This window comes from Sturnira hondurensis, unplaced genomic scaffold, assembly GCF_014824575.4.
Source record: "Sturnira hondurensis isolate 20B ecotype Veracruz unplaced genomic scaffold, ASM1482457v3 Scaffold0003874, whole genome shotgun sequence".
NCBI classification, from domain to species: Eukaryota; Metazoa; Chordata; class Mammalia; order Chiroptera; family Phyllostomidae; genus Sturnira; species Sturnira hondurensis.
The window spans coordinates 1795573-1819141 of record NW_028076505.1 but is presented as its reverse complement, the minus strand read 5'-3'; the positions used below and the strand labels follow the sequence as shown (position 1 = coordinate 1819141).

General features: G+C 48.6%; 1 protein-coding gene and 1 long non-coding RNA gene across 2 annotated transcripts in view; both read left to right on the top strand.

The window, feature by feature from the left end:
* Positions 1 to 897: 897 nt before the first annotated feature.
* Positions 898 to 15710, top strand: LOC118984899 (uncharacterized). Its single transcript, XR_005066007.1, has 3 exons — positions 898 to 972; positions 9508 to 9514; positions 15698 to 15710. It is a non-coding gene; the product is annotated as an uncharacterized LOC118984899 (long non-coding RNA).
* Positions 15711 to 22198: 6488 nt separating this feature from the next.
* The window catches only part of DSCAM (DS cell adhesion molecule), a 537171-nt gene continuing 535800 nt past the window's right edge, over positions 22199 to 23569 (top strand). The window contains exon 1 of the mRNA XM_037042990.1: positions 22199 to 22288. Within this exon, the coding sequence (XP_036898885.1) occupies positions 22246 to 22288 (43 nt within the window). The 5' untranslated portion in view covers positions 22199 to 22245. The remainder of the gene's footprint in view (positions 22289 to 23569) is intronic.

The following is a 23569-nucleotide window of genomic DNA, read 5'->3' as shown; positions in this document are numbered from 1 at the left end:
TGCTCCATCAGAGAGGTTTACCTGGGCCGTCCTGCTCAGGTGTGGGTAACAGAGGCTCGGTCAGGTAATCAGATCAGGGGTTAGGATGGGACCTGGCCCAGAAGTAATAACCTGTTGATAGTGAGAAACTAAACGAAATCAAATCTTTCTGAGTCAGTCAGGCATTTCTTTATTTGTTCAACGATCATTCACTAAACATCTTCCTAAACATTTATGAAGCAGTCCTGCCTGCCCTGGGGGGTTGAAGGTAAGAGGCTCACACTGCTAGCCTTGTGAGAAGCTCCTGACAGGGTCAATGTCAAGCAGCCAGGCGGACTCTGGGCGTCCAGAGCTAACCCATCAGGGTTGGTATCTTGGCCACACCAGCCACTAGCCATGTAACTCTGGGCAAGTTTTGTAACTTTTTCAGATTTGAGGTTCCCACTGAGCGAGATGGGGAAGCATTTGCTCTGCCTCCGAGGGTGGTGGGAGGCTTGAGCAAGAGGACCCATGTGAAGGGTGTCACGGGGGAGGGAAGGAGTGTGGTTCAAGCACAGGGGCTCTCGATGGCCCCCAGAGGAGATGGGGGAAAGAGCCAGCCCTGTGGGGACGTGGGAGACCAGAGGGCCTCAGGCTGGGGGAGAGGAGGTGACTTTGGAGCAGGGTCCAGAAGAGTTAAGGGCATCATCGCCCCAGGCCAGGGGTAAGAAGGGAGCTTCCGGCAGAGGGACCAGCACGATGTTTGGTGTTTGGCAGCTGTGGATGTGCCTCGGGGCTGGGCCCTCACAATGGCAACGTGGAGAAGATGCTTTCCGGGTTGGGATGTGGTTCCCAAGGCCCCTCTGTGCTGTGGAAGGAGCCTGGACTTGGTCAGCGGGGACTCCCCTGTGTTGCCGTGTATATCACACAATCTTCCAACCAAATTTGTGAGGGAAAAATAAGGATACCCATTATACATGGGTGTAATGACCGCATGCCATGGGTATAATGATGGTATAATAACCCCGTGTATAAAGCCCACTAAACGTGGGTGTGCACTGTACACGGTGAAATGTGGTAGCTGAGAGTTTGCAATCTGTGTTTTCAGAACACTCATGTTTACACTGTACTGTAGTCTGTGAAGTAGGCAACAGCATTATCTCTAAAGCAAAACAAGGTACAGACCTTAATCAAAAATACTTTATCACTGAGTCTTCAGCAGCTACCAGCCATCTTTTTTCATCATTATTGTTATCCAAACTAATACGACCGAAATGCAAGAACAGAGACACCAAGTGAGCAAAGCTGCTGGAAACAAGGCGCCACCGGACTTGTGGACACAGGATTGCCACAAACCTTCCGTATGTCAAACAAAGGAAAATTCAACAGCCGTGAAAGGCAGTAAAGCGAGGGGCAATAACAGGGTACGCCTGCACTGTGGAAACAAATACAGTGATGCAATTTAAAATGTTTATAACCTCTGTCCTCCCAAGTCCCTTCCATTCCCACCCCAGGGGAGACCAACATCAGTGGGCTGACCGGCCTCTCTGCCCACCCTCGTGCAAGCGTGGACACACACTTCCAGAAACCCCGACTAAAAGATCACCCCACTACAGCACAAAGTGCCCCGTGGGGGGTTGATGCTCTCAGATACGGAGCCTGCCAGGAAGAGGCCCCACTCACACTGTCCCCATGGCTGGCCTCTTGCAGTCAGCCTTTGTGCATGTCACAAGGCTCATGATAAGCGGAGCAACAGAAACGGTCCCCATATTGACTGTTGTGGTTGCTACAGAAAAAAAAAAGCGCTTCTAAATGCTTCTCCAGCTGGTGTGCTAGTGAAGGATCTGATGCCATGTGACCTGAAGGAAAGGACTAGATAGAGGCCACTCCCGCTAAAAGGCAAATAGAGCAACGCACTTCTTTGCCCACAAGAACACAGCCCAGAATGTTTTACTTTATATGCTTTTTAAGGTTAGTTCTTCCGAGATTTGGCATAGTAAGCAAAATGTGTCTTCTCTGTGGCTCTGCTAGTTCCGGGTGCACTGTTGCGCGTCCTGAGGAGAGAGGGGGCTATCAGTGTGACCGTGACAAATGGTAGCCGACAGTCGTCATGTGGAGCTGGGCCTCGGGACGGTTTCATGGACGAAAGCAGAGGTGGTTGCTGGAGGCCCCGACTGGGACCGGAGGGGAGCCAGGTGTCTACTCCACGGTGTGAGTCCCGTGAGCTGCAACTGTCATCGGGCTATCAGATTTGTCTGGCAACGGACTTTGAAAGTCATTTCGACTCTTATTATTTTATTCAGGAGATTATAAAGCAGGCCTCAGACCACACAGTTAATTCATTTGGGAGGAAAAGCTGGAGTTTAAGGTAACACTCTGTTCCTGGTAAGAGTATCTCTGGTCTGATTAAAACCCACAGGCCAAAGGCCACCCCACAGAACCTGGTTACAACACGGCCTGTCCTACTGATGTAAATTCGACAGGCCATGGGCTACTTACTGGTGTCCACAGTCACATGGACAACGGGGGAACAAAGTCTTCCTTTGACACCAACACACAAAAATGCCGTGATACGTCCTGTCTCTGTTGAGGCCCCAGCAGCAGACACACAGCAGGCACAAAGAAGCACCGTGTTCCCAGAGGTAGGCACCGAGGAGAGATGATGACCTAACTTAGGCGTGGTGCCAGCAGGGAGATGTCCCACTCTGAGGATGAAGGGGTGTGGGAGTGGAGGGTGTCCCAGGGCCCCTGTGAGCGTTGGGAGAACTGTGCGCGACAGGATTGAGGTCAGTGGACCCAAGGCATTGACAACTCTGGGGAAGAAGGAGGGGCGGTTACCCAGACCTCCCCGCTTCCTGCCCTCTGGTCTCCTGCTCCTGTCCCTATTGGCAGAACCCTCTGGAAGCCGAGGCATCCGGGAGCACGGGTGATGCAGTGGAGAGGTGAGAGGCGCAGAGGGCGGGGAGGGGCTGGAGGCAGAGGGACACCAACCAGCACTCACAGCGTTGACTCTGTGTCCTTGTAGTTGAACTTGCATTTTTATTCTATTTTGAAGCACGTTTTTAAGAGATCATGAGCTATTGCTCTGAAACATTTGATCTCATGGGAAGACTATCATGGCTTTAAGGTGAAGAAAACATGATTTAGACAGCAAAGAGCTTCTGTGCTCACTGGGTAAATGGGGTCTGCAACTCTATCGACCCCTTGCTTGTGCATTTTTTAAAATAGCGGGTTGGCAATCTAATCCACATACCATGCAACCCTCCCAGCTACAGTGGACAATTCAATGGTGTTCAGGGTGTTCACAGAGATGCATCACCATCACCACATCTAATTTTACGGTGTTTTTGTCACCCCAGCAAAAACCCTTACCCATTAGAAGTCAATGCCCATTCTCCCCTTTCCCTCTCAGCCTCTAATCTATTTTCTGTCTCTAAGAACTTGTCCACTCTGGGCATTTGTATAAACAGAATCATATAACACGTGGTCCTTAATAACTGACTTCCTCTGCACAGCATAGAATGTCTTTAAGTTCATCCATACTTAAAGCATGTATCAATATTTTGTTCCTTTTTACAGCTGAATAATATTTCATTATATGGATACACCATATTTTATCTATTTATTAGTTGATGTACATTTGAGTTGTTTCCATGTTTTTGGCAACTATGAATATTGTTAAAATATTCATGTACACATTTTTATGGGATCCTAAGTTTTCTTTTCTGTTGAGAAGATAGCCTAGAATTGCCAGGCCATGTGTGAGCTCATGTTTAACTTTGTAAGGAACTGCCGAGCCATTTTCCAAAGTGGCTGTATCCTTTTATGTCTCCAGCAACACTAAATTCCAATTTTCAGTGACTTCAGATTTTTGCCAACACTTGTTGTTATCTCTTTATAATGTTTAGGTAAGTGATATCTCATTGAAGTTTTTATTCGTATGCTTCTGATGACTAATGATGTTGAATATTTTTTCATGTGTTATTGTTCATGTGCATATCTTCTTAGAAAGAAATGTCTAATTTGACCCCAATTTCAAATGGGGTTATTTATTTTTTAATCATTATGTTGCAAGAGTTCTTTATATATTCTGGGTATAAGTCCTTTATCAGATATACAACTTGGAAATACTCTCCCACTCTGTGGGTTGTGTTTTCTGTTTCCTGATGGCATCATTTATAGCCCAAAAGCTCTTCATTTTGATGAAGCCTGATTCATGCATTTTTCTTTCGTCACTTGTGCTTTTGATAAGACTTTGCCTAATGCAAGATTATAAACACTTACTCCTATGACTTCTTGGAGTTTTATAGTGGTTGCTCCTACCTTTAGGTCTATGATTGATTTTGAGTTAATGTTTTGTGTGTGATGTAAGGAACAGCCAGCCCACTTTTATTCTTTTGCATATGAATATCAAATTGTCTGAGCACCGTGTGTTGAAAAGATTATTCTCTCTCCCTAAATTGTCTTAGCTCCCTTGTTGGGAACCAGCCGATCGGTGCTGGCCTCCCAAGTCTATTCTGCTGATTTATGAGTCTGTCCTTATGCCAGTTTCACTCTGTCCTGATCAGTGTAGCTCTGTAGTAAGGCTCCACCCATTGTATTGATGTAATTCACAACCTCGCAGGTTGTGAATCTCCCTACACTGCAGACGAGGAAACTGAGGCCTTGAGAGATGAAGTAAGTTGCTTAAGCTCCCCTTGCTAGTATTTGGAGGGGCAAGCTCCTGCCCTCATCTGTCTGACTTTGAAGTCGATATTAATCTTTAATTGTTTACATGACATTCGTCACATAAAGGACCAATCCGTTGGGAAAATTCACTTTAAAAGAACACGTGATTACCTATCAGCACCATAGTAATAAACCAACACTATGTTTACTTAAAAATTACCCACAGGAATGGATTGGATAAAGGTTTGCAGAGGTGAATTGTCCGTACTTGTTTAATTTGTATTCCGAGACGCTTTGGTAGATAACGAGGAAAATAAGACTGATCCTATCATGTTTCACCCTTCGAGTCTTCTAAACTAAGACCGATCATAATGAGTTTGTATCTGCTGTGTTCTGCCAGTCTGAGTAACAGAGAACAGCAGAAACAGGCCCCTTTGCCATGTCTTGTTTCCACTGGCCTCTCGCGAGGCACTGCTGATAAAATGCCTGGCCTGGGACAGGCTGTTCTCTGGGAGCCGGACCAGGCCCCATCTCCGTCTCACTTTCCTTCGTGGTGAGTTCAGATCATGTTGTTATTATAAGCCAACTCTCCTAAAAGTCTGTGGGTAAGAAAAGAGGGTGTTCAGCATCAGGCGATTTATGTTCCTCTCATGGTAGCAAGACGGTCATTCGGAATATCTGCTTGCAGGCAAATACAGAGCTTGGAACTTTCTCTGCAGGTTCTAAGTTCTCTAAGACAGGCCAATGCAGTTTTCTCTAGGAAGTCCAAATACAGAAAAAAGAAATCAACTAAAGGGACATTTGTATTCAGCCGCATTCCTTCCTGTCGTGGCTGATTATGGAAACCCCCAACCTAACAGATGGCTGGGTGTGGGGAGCCTCTGTGTCGGAGGTACTATTATTAACAAATGAAGTGCGCGTGTCTGCTCCCGGGGGTTCTCAGGAGGCCAGCGCCTCTGCCAGATGCTGATCCGAGATCCTATCAGCTGGGACGAAGGCAGCTCTGCACGCGGAAGACAGAATTTCAGATCAGCTACTTTCACATCCTTCTGAAGGGTGAGGGTGAGAGCGAATTCTGCATTTATCTTTCCTTAATTGGAAGAAGAAAACGCCTCAGTCTTAAGAGTTACTTCCTGGGCATTGGACTGATGAAGACCCCAGTTCCAGCGGCTGGCGAGGCTTTAAATTTATACTAATCTGATTAAGAAACACAAATAAAATTGCCAGAGAAGAAACGGACGGGCAGTTGCTAACTAATTCACTGGTTCTTTGTGGTTTGTTGAGCCAAATGTACTGATAATACCCCTTAGGGATCCATAGTTACCCAGGCTTAACTCTCACAGGGACTATGCTTGTGGCTTCTCAGAGTCGGGAGGGACCTCAGAAACCTAAATGAGTTAGAGGGGGAGGGAGGGACCTGACAAAGTAGAGAGGTGCCAGTATGGCAACAATATGGAAAATCCAGCTGCTTTTGGCTTGTTACTTAGTTTTTATTACTTTATGCTTATAAATCCCATCAGTAAATACTGAATAACTTAGGTTTCCATGAGGCAAAAGCATCCACAGATTGTAATACTCAAAATACATGAAAGGAAACACAGAGACTTAGGTTGTCAGACTGTAAAAGGTTAAAGGGACGAGGGTCTCACTTTGCTGGTGGTTAAATAGGATGAGAGCGGGAGAGATGTGAGTCATGTTTACAGTCTTGTTCTATAATGTAAAGTCTGTTCCGTACTTTTCTGCTCCATTAACTCTACTATGAATTTTATTCTGTTATGTTTTTAGATATTTTTTAAAAAAACATTTTCTGTCTGCAGGTTCGAGAAGAATATTCTGTTCTATCCAACCAAACTGTTCACGATAACCAAGAGTGGACGGTATCTGCACTGTTGACACCCTGGCCACTTGCCACAGTGAGTGCCGAGCACTGGAAACACGGCCAGAGCCACAAAGGGACTAAATTTTTCTTTTAGTTTAACTAACTCACTTCCGATGGAAATGGCCACATGTGGCCAGTAGCTGACATGTTGGTTCATAGAGTTCCGACATATTGGACAAAACTACAGGTGTAACTTAGAGCTCCTTGATGTCTTTTTATGCTCATGACTTTTCATTGAAAAAGTACACACATGCAAAGTAAGACAAAATAAAATGAGTAAGAAAATGTCTATATGAGAGGAAAAGCTGTGTCATGAGATTATGTACTCCTCCCATGTCCTGCCCTGGTCCCCCTTCTGAGATGGAACAACGGACTACAACTTCTTATCTCTTCGGGGAGTGAACGAGCGTGTGCAAACCCATTCTACTCTGTAGGTGGGAACACACAGCACCCCTATTTTCTCTATCCTACTTCTTTCACTTCAGAACATTCTGGAGCTCCTGACATATGGGTGCTAAAGCTGTCTCATCTTTTTAAAGGCTGCATAGTATTCCATGGTCTAGGTGCACCATTATTCATTTAACTGGCCCCCAATGGTGGGTATTTGAGTTTTTACTTCCACTTGCTATTGCAAACATCACTCAATGACTGTCCATCCACTTATATCTTTGTCTAAGCGTGTACCGCTGGTACTTCCCACAGCTTGAGAAGAGAACTCTTGAAGACAGCAGCAGAATGCAAGTCAGTTAGAAATTAATAAGTTGTCTCAGGAGCAAACCAGAGTGAGTGTAGTTTCCACCTGATGGGCATAACACTGACTGAGCCCCGTGGGGGAAGTGGTCGCTGTGTGTTCACTGATGTAACTCATGTGCCCGTCGTCCACACCCATAGCTGGAGCTTGGTGAGTCTTGGTCAAACAAGTGGGGAGCTGCCCTAGTGAGAGGTCATATTCTGGGTGTTCCATCTCCTGTGGGATGACCTGCTGAGAGTAATAGGCTGCCTTTGTCAGAGGTTGCCAAGGCTAGTAATACTGCTGACAAACATGTCATTTAATTTTTAATTGTGGCACACCCTTTCCTGGAGCAATATCCTGTTCCCACAGAATGATAATGAAGAATTTAAAATACTTTCCAAATATCAGGAGTGCTTCAAACCTTTTCTTAAAATTTGGCAAATTCACATGAAAATGGGTATGTATAAATATGTCACTGCTTAGTCCGTGAGCTAAGAGTTCTGCTCAGTTGCTCCCCGAGGCCTTCCTCAGCTGAGGGGACCCTGCCCTTGGCCACCCAAGGTGTGACTGGGTTCCAACCAGGCAAGACCAGAGAGGTCAGGACAGGAGACAAGAGGATTGATGTCCAGGGTCAGCATGTGAATGCAGTACATGCTCCCTTGGGCCGTGACCTTGTCAGGCTTGCTGGGTGACTGTGTGTGTTTCATCGGTGTCTTTTAATTTCATTTTAGATAGTCTTATCAAAAAGAAAAGGACCGGACAACTCAGAAAAGTATAAAGAACAAACAGATATTGTGCTACTACCTACCACTAGCATTTTAATTGGACATTTATATTTTGTATTATAAGTGAGCTCATGTTGGACGTGTTGTTTTTTCTGAATGAACCCCTTTCTTTTTTCCTTCAGTTATTTTTTTCCCTTCTTTCGTCCCCTCTCCCCACCTGAGCCCAGGCAGGAAACAGAAGTTTACATTGTGGTGCAACACTTTTCCACACTTACGAGACTGCTTACAAACACACGGTCTCCAGTATTGTTTGTGTTATAAAAAATGAGATATTTATATGCTTTTTTTGCATCTTGCTTTTCTCTTAATTAAATGTGGTGAAAATGTCCTCATACCACTGCATTTTTTTTACTGTAATGTTTCAATGTTTGCATGTTTCAAAATTTATTCAACATTTCCCATTCATGACACTCAGGTCATGTCCTTTCTTTATCATTTACCTCTTTTTAAAGATTTTATCTATTTTTAGAGAGGGGAAGAGAGGAAGAAAGAGAGGGAAAGAAACATCAATGTGCGAGAGAAACATTGATCGGTTGCCTCTCCCACACCCCCATTCAGGGACCTGGCCTGCAACCCAAGTATGTACCTTGACTGGGAATCGAACTGGTGACCTTCTGGTCCATGGAATGACAAAGAACTCACTGCACACACCAGTCAGGGCTATCTTCCTCTTTTGTTTTCTCAGCAAATAATGCTGCTGTGGATAGAATTGTACAAATAGCTTTAAGAACTAGTTCCCCTGCTCAACAAGATACATTTCCAACAGTAGAATTGCTAAGTTGAAGGGTGAGTATATGTTTTTTTCATTTTATTTCTTTAAAAATACATATTGCCAGAATCTGTTAAAAATAAAGCTACAAAACTTTTTTTTTTTTTTTTTTTTAGAGAGAGGGAGGGAGGGAGAAAGAGAAGGAGAGCAACATTAATCAACGTGTGGTTGCCTCTTATGTGCCCACCACTGGGGACCTGGCCTACAACCCAGGCATGGGCCCTGACTGGGAATCGAACCAGTGACCCTTTGGTTTGCAGGCCAGTGCTCAACCCACTGAGCCACACCAGCCAGGGCTCCACTTCTTTTAAATCCTTTCAAATCTGTGGCTGCGGCATCTTCCTCTTGTGTGAACTGCCATGTTCAAACCATGTGCCCATTTCCTCTGACTTGATGGTCTTTCGGTCATCGGCTGGGAAGTGTTTGGTCTTTTACTGATATGAGGACTCCATCTGCCCTATGTGTGGTGAACGTGTCCCTGACCCAACCCTCATGGGTCCTTCACGTTGTTTTGCTATATTTTGCGAGGAACACCTACAGTTGGATTTCCTGCAAAGCAGCCTGTGGTTGGCTGTGCTTTGCAGCCTCAGCGTTCTGTCCCACGTACAGGTGTATCCTGGGCCCCCAGGTTAGACACAGTCTCTCCAGGATATTCTCCTATTTGAATTGGTCGGCTTAAAATGTTTTTGATCACTGAAACGTTTTTCTTGTTTAGTTTATAAGTTAAGCATATTTGAAATATGTCTGAAATGAGATCAGGGTTCGAGTTGACCTTACCCCCACTTCGTCTGACTTCTCTAAAGCCATTATTAGAATTTGATTCACATAAATCAAAGGGAACCCTCCCAGTGATTTTCTTCGCTTTTTCACTCCCTGCCCTGCTGCTTTCCTCGCTCCTTTCTTCCAGTCTCCTCCATGGTCCTGATCTGACCTACGGGCTTGTATTTGGCCCATTTCCTCTGCTCTTGCATTCTCGCCTTGGCAGTGAAAACCCCACCAGCAGCCACAACAACAAAGGCAGCGGTGATGACAGCGGCGACCACTCCCGTTCCCTGGGCTTTGAGCTGCCTGCCTGCCAGGCGCTGTGCTAAGCGCTCTGCCCGCTGTACTCATCTAAGTGCCTGCCCTACTCACATTATGGGTGCCGTTATGGATGCAAGGCCGAGGCAGTGTGAGCAGAGTGGTCGTTTGAAGCTGGGGACTAAGTCTCTGCTCAGGCTCACACAGCCCCATGGGCCCTGCCAGGCCTGGCTCCACAGTCTTTGTCTTCCCCACCCTGTTCTGGACCCATGTCCCGTGACAGGAACACAGGGATTGTTCCCCTTGCTTTTCCCAGTTGATGTTTTGGGCCTTTGCTCCTCCCTGTCCAATATCTGCCCCCAGGAATGACAGTGGCCCCTCAGGGGTTTCATCAATACTCTTCCCCAGTGGTGCTCGGTGTGCTGCTCATGCGACCACAGAGCTGAGCCGTGCGTGGGAACACGGGGGTCACCCACTGAGCATGGCTAGCTTCCCCTACTGCTGCCTCAAGCCACACCCACCGCCACAGCCCCTTGAGCATTGCTCTTCCAAGTTCAGACATGAGGCCGCTGTAAGAGGTACTAATCATGGCTGCCTTGGACTCTTCACAACTGTGGGAATGTTGCGTCAACACCAGTCTTCCCAGAGGGAGCAGTTTGCAGCTCCTGGTTTTAGACCCAAGTGGACACACAGGGGGCTGGGCAGATTGAGAGACACCTCAGGAAGAGTCCTCCCCACCCTCCCATCCCCCTCCTCCCAGGCCCTTTCCACCACCAGCCTCCTTCCCTCCGCTCTACTCCCAGTGGGCTGGTGCGGTGCTCTCCATACAGGCTTAGTTTCCCTTTGAAGTGTGTGCTGTTTCTAAACTGTATTTGATACCAACCCCGCCTTGACCTTCTCTTCTAATTCAAATCCCTAGGCTCCGAAACTGTCTTCATTTGAAAAAGAACTCGTTAGAGCGCCCATCAGCAAGCCACCCGCCCAGTAGGGAGTAAAGAAATATTTATTTTGATGAAATGTTTATGCAAGTTGGATTATTTGACATGTAAGAAGGTTGTTTTTCCTCTGCATCTGAGTGTCCTTTTTGCTACTCCAGTTCTATGTGTCTCCCAGGAAGGGAAACAGAGGAGATGTGACTGAGGGTCTGTGTGGTTTGGCTTCCCAGGAAGTTTCCCTCGGAAACCGAGTCTTTCACCACTCAGCAGTTACTCACTGAGCACTTACAACATGCTGGGCGTCCTTGTGGGTGCGGTGAGTACAGTAGTGAAGACAAAGACAGAGTCACGGTTTTGTCGAGGAGAATGAGCCAACTAATGAATACATGTTTACAAAGAAATACAGAGATGTAAAACTCAGAGGATAAATATCGACAGGGGAGAAATGCTATTGGTGTGGGGGGTGCTCAGGAGAAGACCCTCTGAAGAGAAAGCATTTGCCCTGGAAACGATGGCAGTAGGGAGAGAGCCATGGGGGCATCTGAGGGAAGGAGGGTGGGCACCTGCTGGTTGGGTCTAAGGAAAATCAAGGAAGCCAGTGCCGAGCATGCAAATGGAAATGGAGCAGATCTACCCTGAAGGCTGGTGCTGGTGGTGGTGCTGGCGGTGCTGGTGGTAGAGAGACCAGGTCCCACGTAAGGACTTTGGATTTTATGCTGTGAATAATCAGAAGGCAATGGAGAATCTTGAACAGGACACCTAGGGATCTGGTGTGTGTGTGTGTGTGTATGTGTGTGCATGTGCTTTAAAAGACCCTGCTGGCCACTTTATAGAAACTAGAGTGTGAGCATCAGGGTGGAAGTAGTGAGGAACATTAACATCCTGTAAGAGGTGATGGTGTTCCTGTTCTTGGTCAGTGGCTCCCCTGACCAGAGAGGCAGCTCACATGAAACCCTGGGAGTCCTCTTGGTGTCCTCCCTATTTCTCACTACTTCCTGACAAGTCCTCACCACTTCCTGTCTCTTACCAGTTCCTGCCTATCTCACTACTTCCTTTCTTTTACCATTTCCTGACTTTCCCTCACCACTTCCTGCCCATCTCTCACCACTTCCTGTCTGTCTCTCACCACTTCTTGACTATCTCTCAACACTTCCTGCCTCTCACCTCTTTCTATCTCACTACTTCCTTCCTATCTCACTACTTCCTTCCTATCTCTCACCTGTCCCTGCCTATATTTTACCACTTCCTGTTTCTCTCTCATCACTTCCTGCCTATTTTTCTAGCTTTCTACCTCAATCTTTCTGTCTCTCACTACTTCCTGCCTACCTCTTACCAGTGTTCATAGAAGACCAGTTCTTTCTAGTGTTGTGCTTGGACTCAGCCCCAGCAACTGCCCCTGGCTGGCTGGCTGCTACAGTGCCTGTTCCTGAGCGGAGGTTTCCTTGTCTGAAGAGGGGGAGTGCCGCTAATAGCACTCACCTCCCCAACGAGGACTGAATTCAGTGAGCATGTACAGACTTGGCATGGGACTCGACCAGCCGATGCAGAGCAAACATCGGTGATGAGCTGAGGAACTGCTACTCTGATGTGGAGAACAACTGTCATCACTATTAGTAGTATTTCCGAGTTCTTATCGTCTCACCTTTTAAATGTCTTCCCATATTATAAGACATACATGTCTTCATCCCAGTACCATAGCTTTCATCAAGTCTAAATCATTTTCCATCTGGATTCAGGCTAATTTTCTAATGGTCTTCCTGGGTCCTTCTCAAATCCCGCAGGTCATCCTCTACTGTGCCCTTATCAGGGGAGGCTTCCAACACATAAATCGGATCCTGTCACTTTCTCCTCACTACGCACCGGTTTCCTTTTAACTTCAGGATAAGGTCCAAATACCTCTTTGCAGTGGTCCTTCAATGCTGGCCGCATTTTCTGCCCTGCCTACGCATGCACACCCACTGCACGCACACACATCGGCTGGCCGGTGTAGACGTGCCTCTTCCTGATGGAGGAGTTCATCTCATCAAATTATCGTCCCTGTTATCTGAGTCCTGCCTGCGATAAACTGTGAGATTAGTGGGGACTGTGTGTGAGTCATGTTTCATGTACAATAAAGTGCATAAAGTACACTAGCCATAATTGTCCAGCTTGATGAATTTTTATATGTGTATTTGTCCTAGTAGCTTCTGCCCAGATCCAGACAGAGACCATTTCAAGTGGCCCCAAGGATCCCTGGTACCCTTCCAGGTTCATGCTTATTCATCTGCAAACTCAGGATCTATTATAACAATTTGTGGGTAGCAGACACACTCCAGATATTTGTGGAAAAAATGGGCAGCACATTGCTGACACTCTTGACCGTGACTGCCCTTTGCTGTTCTGAGACCAGAGGTGGAATAACGTCTGATTTCAATTTAATCAAAGCTCCAGCAGCCAGAATGAGACTTTGTCAAGTAATAAATTTACTTGAAATGTTTCTAAAGGTCCAGTTGTAGACAGTAATGATTTCATGCAATTGTTCTCTGTAATTTTTATCAAAGCCGGATCCTATACCCTTTAAGGTAAGAGGAACAGGGAGGATTGATTCACTTTTGAGGGAAGAACCTGAAGACTCCAGGATAAATTATGACCCTCTTCTCTGGGCCTGTGGGGCTGATGGTGCAGCTAGGAGGTGGGGCAAGACCCTGGAGTCTCCATTCAAGTCTGTGTTCCTTTCTCTCAGGAAACCCGTTCCATGCCTTCTGCCTTTTGACGTGAGTCATCTCGCATCTCGTTGCGGGTTGAAATGTGTCTCTCCCAAATGATGTGGAAACCCTAACCACCAGGACCTGAGAATGTCTGTATAAGTAGGGTCACACTGCAAGGTGCAGATGTAGTGAGTTCAGAGGAGGTCTTCCTGGCTTAGGGTGAGTCCCTCGTTGTACAGGACCGCTGTCCGTATAGGAAGAGAGGAGACACAGACTCCCACACAGGGGTAGGCCATGTGAAGACAGAGCCTGGAGTAATGAATGCCTCGACATGCTACTTGATGCTGAGGACTGCTGGCACCGTGAGCAACTGGAAGAGGCATGGAAGGAGTCTCCCCTACAAGTTCCGGAAGGATGGCCCTGCCGACACCTTGACTTGGGATCCCTTTCCTCTGGCACTATGAGACAGTACACTTCTGTTGTTTTAAGAGAGCTTGTCTGTGGTCCTCATTTTGGCAGCCCGAGGACACTAACACTGGCAACTGCTTATCTTCTGGTTCAGAATTGACTGCATGTGTCAGAAGGGAGGGAGCCATCCCACTGTGGCCACCGAAATGCCTCCACCCCAAATGCCTCCTCACGCATCCCATCTGCATGCAGACCCTCCCCTCCTTAGGACGCGGCTGAGATGCCACCACTCCAGAGTGGTCTTCTCGACCTGCCAGCAAAAAGCAGAGGAGTAGTAGGCAATGTATTGGTTGAGGCTGCTCACCAGAGTGTTTGTCTCTCTTAGCATCATTCAAATGGATGCAGACATAGTGTCTAATTGCCTCTCTTCATCTCGGAGGGCTGACAGTGGGCAGGCAGGGTTGGGGTCAGCGGTTCCACATGGAAGGTCAGAGGTTGATCTTCAGGAAGCCAGGTTACATCAGTTAGCAACACAAACAAGAATCCCATTGTTGGAGGTGGTCATCAAGAGGACCTAACGGCCCATTGACCCTGGGGCCACAGTGGGGAACTGGAGGTCCTACCCCCCATCTCCACCCCTCCTTCTGGTACTAGGAGCCTTCAAGGATGACACTTTGAGACAGTAGGTGTTGCTGGGATCATATGGATCCCATACATGACTGAACCCCATTAAGGACTCTACATAAGCTCTTAAGGAACTGATGGGTGGGTGTGGACACCCAACAAGCCTCATTCCCTTGCTAATTAAAACTGCCACTGAAAAATCTGGAGTGGCCTCCAAATTTCACCCCAGAAAGTCCCAAGGAGGTCTAAAACCAATGCATATTACACCTGGATGTGTCTGATAAAGTTGGCTTTTTCTGATATCTACTGAATCAGAGAAGGATGGCCCTTGCCTTGATTCAATGTTCACGTCGACATCTTACCTGAACTTGAAGGACCAGCTCAATTGCCATTGCCGCCGAAAGACTTTCTGTGGATGAGTCCAAAACATGTTTTCTCTTCAAAATGTCCACAGCGCTTTATGAGTATGCATCTTGGAGTGTGGGTCACTTTCCACTGGTGTTTGGAATCTGAGTTCCATCCCAGGGGTATTGATGGGGCAGGTCCATGTGCCAGGCACCGTGCCAGGTTTTGAAGACAGCTTCTCTTCCCCAAAGAAGGACTGGAGGGATGCAGCGCCTGATCACGGAACTGACAATTTCATGGGATGTGTCCTGACACTGCGCTATGTTCTAGTAATATTTGTGAAAAGAGCTTGGGCTCTGTTAGGCAGATTCTAGATAATTAACCAGTTGAGTCAGTGGCAGGTGCATTAGACAGACAATCACAGAGGGTTGGCTTCACGGTGTGGGCCAAAAAGTTTGCTTAGTTTTTCGTATAGGATGGCTCTCGTAGTTCTTAGTTGTCTTTAATTTCATTTGACACAATTTTGTTACATTGTATTGTGACAGCTGTCATATCAGTGTGCATTAAAAAATATCAAAATCGGTGAATTTTTTTGCAGTCATTTTAATATCAGAGTTGGACAAAAATACGCAACATTTTCAGTGTATTATGCCTTGTTATTTCAAGAATGGTAAAAATGCAACCGAAATGCAAAAAAAAATTGTGCAGTGTATGGAGAAAGTGCTGTGATGGATCGAACGTGTCGAAAGTGGTTCGCGAATTCTCTTGGTATTATTGACATTGTGGCCAAATAATGCTTTGCTGTGGGGCTGCCTTATGCATTGGTAGATGTTGAGCAGCACCCCTGGCCTCTCCCCACTAGAAGCCAGTAGTGGAAAATAGCCAGCACACTCAAAACATCCATATCAATAAAGTTATTGGTGAAAATGAAAAATGTGTCTTCCATTTTATGGAAAAAACTAAATGGACTTTTTGGCCAACCCAGTACATACACTGAGAAACCCCCCACCCCAATGGGCTTTCACTGAAGTGAAATGCTCTGTAGCTGCCTTCTTGAAATTTTTATTAATTTTAAATATGAATTTTTTCCTGCACTGGTGGCTCCCAAGCCATGCTGCCTCCCACTGCCTCCTTGGCAGGTGTTCTTGGCCCACCACTCCCTGCCTCCGTGGGGCCCTGGGCCTTGACCAACCTCTGTCCCCGCCATTCCTCAGTCACAGCTGTTTTCCGATGGGGTGACAGCTGGGCCCCATTGGAGGAGTAGGGGGGAGTTCTTTTGTTGGTTGCCCTCAGTCTGCCTGGTGGGGCCTGGAATGCACTAAGAAAGTTGGGCATTGTATCCGCATCCCAGAGGTATTTTAGTGTGGGGTCTGGCAGAAAATGTCCCTGCCCCAGGCCACCCTGCCTATGGCAGAGTCCACGTGTGTGTGGAGTGAGCACCTCTGATGTAGGTACAGTAATTCCCAGCTTGGAGGCTGCGATCTCTTGGGAATCTTCCACCCACTGAGCATTGGGGCAGTACTCTGCGGGGAAACGGATTGACTACCCCCCCCCCCATCCTGAGCCTGATCGGGAGCACAGCACGTTGGTCCAGCAGAGGGTGTTAGACGTGGGTCACTGGTGTCCTGTGTCACATGCAGTCACCAGTGATTCTCCCTATGCCCAGGGAAGCATGACACTAAATAGCAAATAAAAACCCCCATGATAAGTGGAACGATACTGAGAAAGAAATGGATTCGTTTTCTATTTCAGTATGTTTAATGGTGCATTTTTCTTTTTGAATAAGGAGCCCCTCATTTCCATTTAGCACTGACCCAAATTAGGTAGTGGGCCCTGTGCCCAACCTCAGTAATAACCACAGCTATCACGGTGACAGTGACCATGTGCTGGGAATATGCCATCAGATCTCTGCAACCACGTAAGTTAGGGGCCTTGATGATCCATGCTGCGTAGGAGGACCATGGGGCACGGTGCTGTGCACGTGGCCCCAGGATCCGTGAGTAGCCACGCGGGGCTCTGACCCCAGGTGAGTCTGACCCCAGCGCATGAGTACCCATATCAAGGCTGAGTGGAGCCTCATGAATGGCTGGTCTGCCGTTAAGAATCTGAATTGACTTGCACGTGTTGGGGAGCCGAATGCAGCAACAGAAATGACCCCATCCCCATCTCGTGCCTCCTGCACTGCATTTAGGAAAGCCTGGGAGCACCCCTTGCATGCAAAGTCGGAGGACACTGGAGCCTGAGACAGCGCAGGGCTGGGCGGAGGTCCTGAGTGGGCAGCAGCACGTGACCACCTGCAGCTGCAGAGTGATGGCGAGCACGCAGCACTACGGGCTCAGCTGGCCCTTCCTGGTACACAGGGCCTGGCCATCTTGTGCCCAAGTCGGGTAAAGCACCATTTTGTTTCTGCCTCACCATTTGCTTTCCCTGTTTATTCGTGAGCCGCTCCAGGTGTGTACAATTCCCCATTCGTATTTGGAGGGGCACATGGGGCTGGGGCAGAAGACACCAGCACCCAGCAAGCCCACTCATTTCCCAGGAGACCACCCTCCCCCACAAATGCTCCCGCTCAGTGGGATTGCCCTGCCTCTCAGCATTCTGCCTTGGATCCTAAATTGGGGTGCAATCCAGCCCTGTGGGTCATTATTTTGCAAAGTGAGGAGATATAAATGCATTTCCTTTTAAAGCCCTTATTTGAATATTATGAGTTCAAGAACCTTACAGAATACTCAGGAAGTGTGATCATACTGGCTTTTCACAGCAGTGTGGGAGGGGTTATATGTTTGGAATTACTCAGATTATCAGCAATTTTAATCAGGTTTTTGTGCACCATTCAGAGAGTAAAATAGAATTGCCTGCGTTTGTAGTTTACAATGTATTTGAGATAATTAAAAATTAGCCGGTGAAACCATAGAGATCTTTATAGTAGCATCAAGATTTGGAAGCATCATTCCCTCCAGGCAGATGAACTGGACTTTTATGACAGTAAATACGAAGCCCGAATCCAGCTGCACATTTTATTAAAACTGCTAACATTTCATGGTCACCTCTGCTTAGCTAACAACCTTCTGGAATAGTCACCCCTGGCCATATCTTATTTGCAACCGGCAAGCAAATAACTAAAAATAATCGGCTGTTGAAATGATTATTTAAGCCTCTAAGAAATGCATCCTGATGACTGCGCGTGAGTGTGTGGTGGCTGCGTGCTCGCCGGTCTAGCCTCCAGTTCGCCTCCACTTCTCCGCTGCTGCTTTAAGACTGCAGAGCGCCCCGGCGGCCAGAGGCAGGGGAGGGGTCCCCGCTCGCCTCCGCTCGGCTGCTCGCTCCTCGCCCGCCCGCCCGCCCGCCCGCTCGCCCGCGCGCCTCCCAGCCAGGGAAGGTGAGCAGGGATCACTGTGACTCGGGCCGCAGGAGAGGAAAGATGCGCCTGCCCGCCCGCCGGCTGCCTGGGTGTGGAGGCTGAGGGGCCGGCGCAGCGGAGGCCGCTTGCTGTGCAGTCGGGGCGCCGGGCGCCCGGGATGAGCTCACGCCCGGGTGGGCGGCTGTGTGCACCTGCCGACCTGCCGGCGGCCCCCTGAGCTGACGGCGCACCTGGGCTGCAGCCCGGCGGGCCCGCTCTGGCCGCAGCGCGGGACGCGGCGCCCGGGGGCAGGTGTGCAGGCGCGCGGTGCGCGGCGAGCGCAGCCCTCGCCCGGGTGCCGGGCCTCGAGATGTTCCCGGGCGGCTCCGCAGCTTCGGCCCCCTGGGAGGTGGGGAGCGAGCGGAGCGGGGCGGAACGCGGGGCCCGGGGAGCAGCAGAGGCCCGCGGATACCGGCCCTCTCCTGGTTCCAGACCTTCGCCCAGGTGAGCGGTCACCGCCCTGCCAGGGTTGCTCCTTCTCAATTTCCCGGACTCCAGAGTGTCATTAAAATTAACACCAAGCTTCTAAAAAGGATTCCAGTGATTTATGCCCTTTTGTGTTACAAGCTGGTGAAGAAACTGCAGACCTCTGTCACCTTTCAAACTGGGGTCGCCAGCAAAGATGCCGCTTCATCTAACTTTCAGTAAATGGGCCTTTTATTTTCTCCACATTCCTGCCTTCCCACCCCCCACTCCCACCCAGTATCTGGGTACGTTTCAGAAGACTCTTCAATTTCCCGCCAGGTTCCTCCTCGTGGTTCAAAAGCGACAGATTTCGGGGCTGTGCTGAATAGACGTGTTCCATTGTGCATTGTTGCCAAAGCTGACGGTGGACCTGACGTGCGTGTGCCCCAGGTCGGGTGTAAGTTAGGGCTGACACCGGCCCACTGGTTGATTTTCCCCGCCCTTTGGTTTTGCTTTTGCCGTTGGCTTGAGAGCGTAGGCAGGCGGCCTTTCCTGGACAGGACGGGAAGGGGAATGGGCTGTTTCTGCTCACACTCCCTTCAGCCTGGCCGTTTTACCAACCGCAGGATGCTCGGCTGTGGGCGCTTGTGCATCTTGAAGCCATCTTGAAGCCATAGTCGGGAAGCCCACCAGGTGACCCAGTTTCTTCAATTCCAGCAGAAACGTACCACTTTTTTCCTCCCGGTGAGTTTGGGTCTCCTCGGTGGACAGTCTTCCCCATGCTCTCCCCTTGCGAATATCTGGGGACAAACCCACATCTCCTGCGGGAATCCCGCTCTACCCCGCGTGTGCCTGGGGCAGAGAACAGAAGTGGCTGTTCGCCCTCGTCTTAAAGCTCCTGTGTGCCTGAGCCCAGCACTCCTGCAGTGCACGGTCTAGTTTGGAGCCCAGTACGGACGGTTGCTGTGTGATTCGTGTTTTTGTCACTTGTGTGGTTTTCCTCCTGATGACAAGCCGTGGCAGGCTGGCAGCCTTCCCTGAGCACCTGCTGCTCTCTCCTGTCCCTGGGCTGGTCCCCTGCGGGAGTCAGCTCATCTGATCCACACCTGGACCCTAGGAGGCGGATGTGAGCCTCCCCGAGGCAGGGCCCACAGCTGGTGTCGGCAGGTGCCGTGCCGGTGGTCGCACAGAAGGGGGATGTGAACACACACGTGTGATCTGAGAGAGGCTTAGGGAGTTATCTTCAGATGTCAGCCCCGACCCTCACACACTGATGGTGGGCGTGCAGACTTGCATAGTCACCTTGGAAAACCATCTTAGAGTTCCTCAAAAAGGTAAAAATCGAGTTATCATATGACCCAGCAACTTACACTCCTAGGTATAAACCCAAGGAGATAAAAAGAAACCTCCACTCAAAAGCTTGTACATGAATTTTCATAGCAGCATCACTCGTAATAACCCCAAAGTAAAAACAACGCATATACCCATGTTTTGATAAACAGGTAAACCAAACGCAGACGATAAGCACAATGGAATACTACTCAGCCACGAAAAGGGACAACGTATCGACATGCGCTGCAAAGCGGGTGAACCTTGAAAACACTGTGTGAGGTGGGAGAAGCCAGACACAAAGTCACATTCTGCCTGATTCCGTTCCTGCGAAATGTCCAGGGCAAGCAAACTCACAGAGACGGTGAGTCGAATGGTCCCCGTCTAGGGCCGGGGGCTGTGGAGGTGGTGGAGAGAAATGGGGAGGGAAGGTGAATGGGTGCAGGGTTTCTTTGTGGGGTGGCAAAACCCTTCTACATCATATGTGGTAATGGCATCTCACCTTCCTGAACTGCACAGTTCGAGTGGACCACGTGCAGGTATGTGCCTCCTCTCCTAATGCTGTTAGGAGAGACATCAGCTCTGTGGGACTCACCGAATGTAAGTCATTTAGACCTTGGGTAAAAACACCTTCAAAGAAGGGGGTGGATTTTCCCTTTTGGAATCTTAGAGCTATTTTTTGTTGTTGTTGTGGCTTTGTTGACAAATAGGATTATGGACTTGAAAAAATTTTAATCATTCTTCCCTGAGTAAAATGTTAATATGTGTTTGCACAAACAGACAGGTAATAATCCACCCTACTTGTTCCTTAATTTAGTTCAATGTGGAGACATAAATAATAGCCCTTGGAGCACCATGAAATTATTTTTTAAAAATCTTTAACCCTCAGAATTTAAATATTAATATGCAAAACATTTTCTTATTTTTGTTTCTTAATTCATGGTGATAAAATAGATAATTAATAATAATCTGTCATTCTTATAGGCCTTTAAATAGTACTGTAACAGCGCAGCCAGGAGGAGGGCCTCCAAAAAGAATTTGGAATGGGGTCCAGAGCTCAGGGTGGCAAGGAAATATTAAGATGTCCTCCCCCCTTCCCCGAAAGGGACAAATGGAGCAGGGCCATTGAGAGCTGCTTTGCATAGCAACAGTTTCGCAGCTAAGCTCTGGAATGGTCATTTAACGTATCTATAATCTTTAACTGGTTTCATAGATATGTTAAGTAGCTGTGGCCATGCTCTGAGCCAGGAGGGTGGAAGTCACTTCCACCCAAGATGTAACTAGGGTGCAGGTCCCCTCAAGTTACAGCGCCTGTGTGAGAGTTTGGAATCGATTGGCTCCACACCATGGGGCCACACCTGCCCAGACTAACGATGGCAGCCCAGTAAACTTGTAATAATACAGAAATACTGGCAGGTGTAACTGACTGTGGGAGGAGTCAGAAATGGGGCTGCATCGCAGGATTGGCGCAGGGATTTAAACCCAGGCGCAGCTCCGATTAGGAGAGAGAATCTTGTGGTTTCAGCAGAGTGCAGACCTTCTCTTGCCCAGGTGAAAAGGGAAAACCATGCAGCTTTGCCAGAATGGAGATCCCTGCGGCCAGGGAAGAAGAAAGACAGGCGCTTTTGGTGGAGTGCAGACCCCTGCAGCTTTGGTAGAAGAGGCCCACCGGCTTTGGGGGTGCTCCCTTTGGCTGAGTTGCCTGGAAAGCAGGAGAGACTTTGACTGGAACTTGGTACAAAGAACTCTTGCCAGTGGAAGGTGCCGCATGACTTTGGATTAATTGGAGATCCTGCCTGGGCAGGCAACACAGCTGATGATACCAGTGACCTGAAAAACGGACGTGTGCTCTTTTCCTGATTTACGGTACCCAGATAAATAAAATTTATTTATTTTAATAAATAAATTAAAGAAGTGACTGCTGTGTGTGTGTGTGTAGGTGTATACCCTTAAAGANCAGTCGGGGCGCCGGGCGCCCGGGATGAGCTCACGCCCGGGTGGGCGGCTGTGTGCACCTGCCGACCTGCCGACGGCCCCCTGAGCTGACGGCGCACCTGGGCTGCAGCCCGGCGGGCCCGCTCTGGCCGCAGCGCGGGGCGCGGCGCCCAGGGGCAGGTGTGCAGGCGCGCGGCGCGCGGCGAGCGCAGCCCTCGCCCGGGAGCCCGGCCGCGCCGCGTGCCCGGGCGGCTCCGCAGCAGCGGCCGGCGGGCGGCGGCCCCCGGGCAGGTGGCGAGCGAGCGGAGCCGGGCGGGGGGCGAGGCCGGCGCGTCGCTCGCGGGAGGCCGGGGAGCAGCAGGGGCATGTGGATACTGGCCCTCTCCTTGTTCCAGAGCTTCGCGAATGGTGAGCCTTTCGGTTTGTGATGAATTTCATTTCTTGTATTGCCCGGAGCACGGGGCGGGGGCGGGTGGGGGACTGGGTGCATGCCGGGGGCGGGGGCAGTCTTTTCCTGGTTTCCCCGTCCGTGCTTGCTTACATTTTCATGCTTTTATTTTTTAATTATTTTTATTTTGCGGGGAGGAGAGGAGGCAACGAGGAGAGGCCAGGGGAAAATTGCTCTCTAATCATTTAGAGGGGCTAACCTAGCGAAGTGACAGCTTGGAGCTGACTCCAGGACCAGGAAGCTGGTTCAGAATCAACCTGGTGTGGGCAGGGGAGGAGAGAAGCGGAGATGGGCACTTTGACACATGACAACCTCAGAGGAAGGTGACATTCCAAGTGCAGGCAAGTGGAGGGGTCAATTAAGAGCATTTGCCTTTGGATTCAAAGCTTGATGAGCATTTAAAAGGTGTGCTTTGATTTGCTTACAACTGATGCCCAGCAGCAGTGAAGGCTTTAAGAAAGATCTGTCCTTCCACAACCACCCCCCCCCCTTGGTACTACACTGTCCTCGCTGGCATTTATGGAAAAATATGCACTCATAAGCATTACATCATCTGAAATGTGGACCGGTTTTTAAAAACACCTGTGTAGTTGTAAAAATGAAATCAGTGAATATTGTAAATAGCCCTGCTTTCCTCGTAATCAACCCAGTATTGCATTTTGCAATGCTTCCCTCCTGGGTATTTGAAGAGCTATTGCTCTTGACTGAGTCAGACCCAATTAGTGAGTGTGCCTGCACCTTCGGCTGCCTGTCACTGTGTAAACATGAACTTACATGTATGAATGGCTTCCTCTTATTTGGGAACGAAAGGAAATTGTCATCGTTTGGCACCGCCTGGGAGTAGCTACGGCGTCAATTCCTATTTCAAATTTTGGAACACAAATCTGCATAAAATGTATGACTTGCTGCCAGTTAAAATTAAAGCATTAAGCAGAATCCTCTACCCAGGAGAGGGAGGAGGGAGAGAGGGAAAGAAGGGGGGGGGGAGAGAGAGAGAGAGACCGACCAAATCTCGCCCTTGTGAGAAAATACCAGAAGCCAAGGGGAGGCTCTGAGATTTTCCTGGAGAATGCACAGGGAAGCTCTGAGTGTCAGCTGCATGGGGGTTTATTTTATTTGCCTATCTGGATAGTATTAAAGAATCCACAGAGCAGCAGGCCTGAGGAAGTGCATAAACTTCGTAAAAAAAATTAACAAAAGGATGACAGAAAAGGTAGACCTGAAAGAAGGCTCTCCTGAAA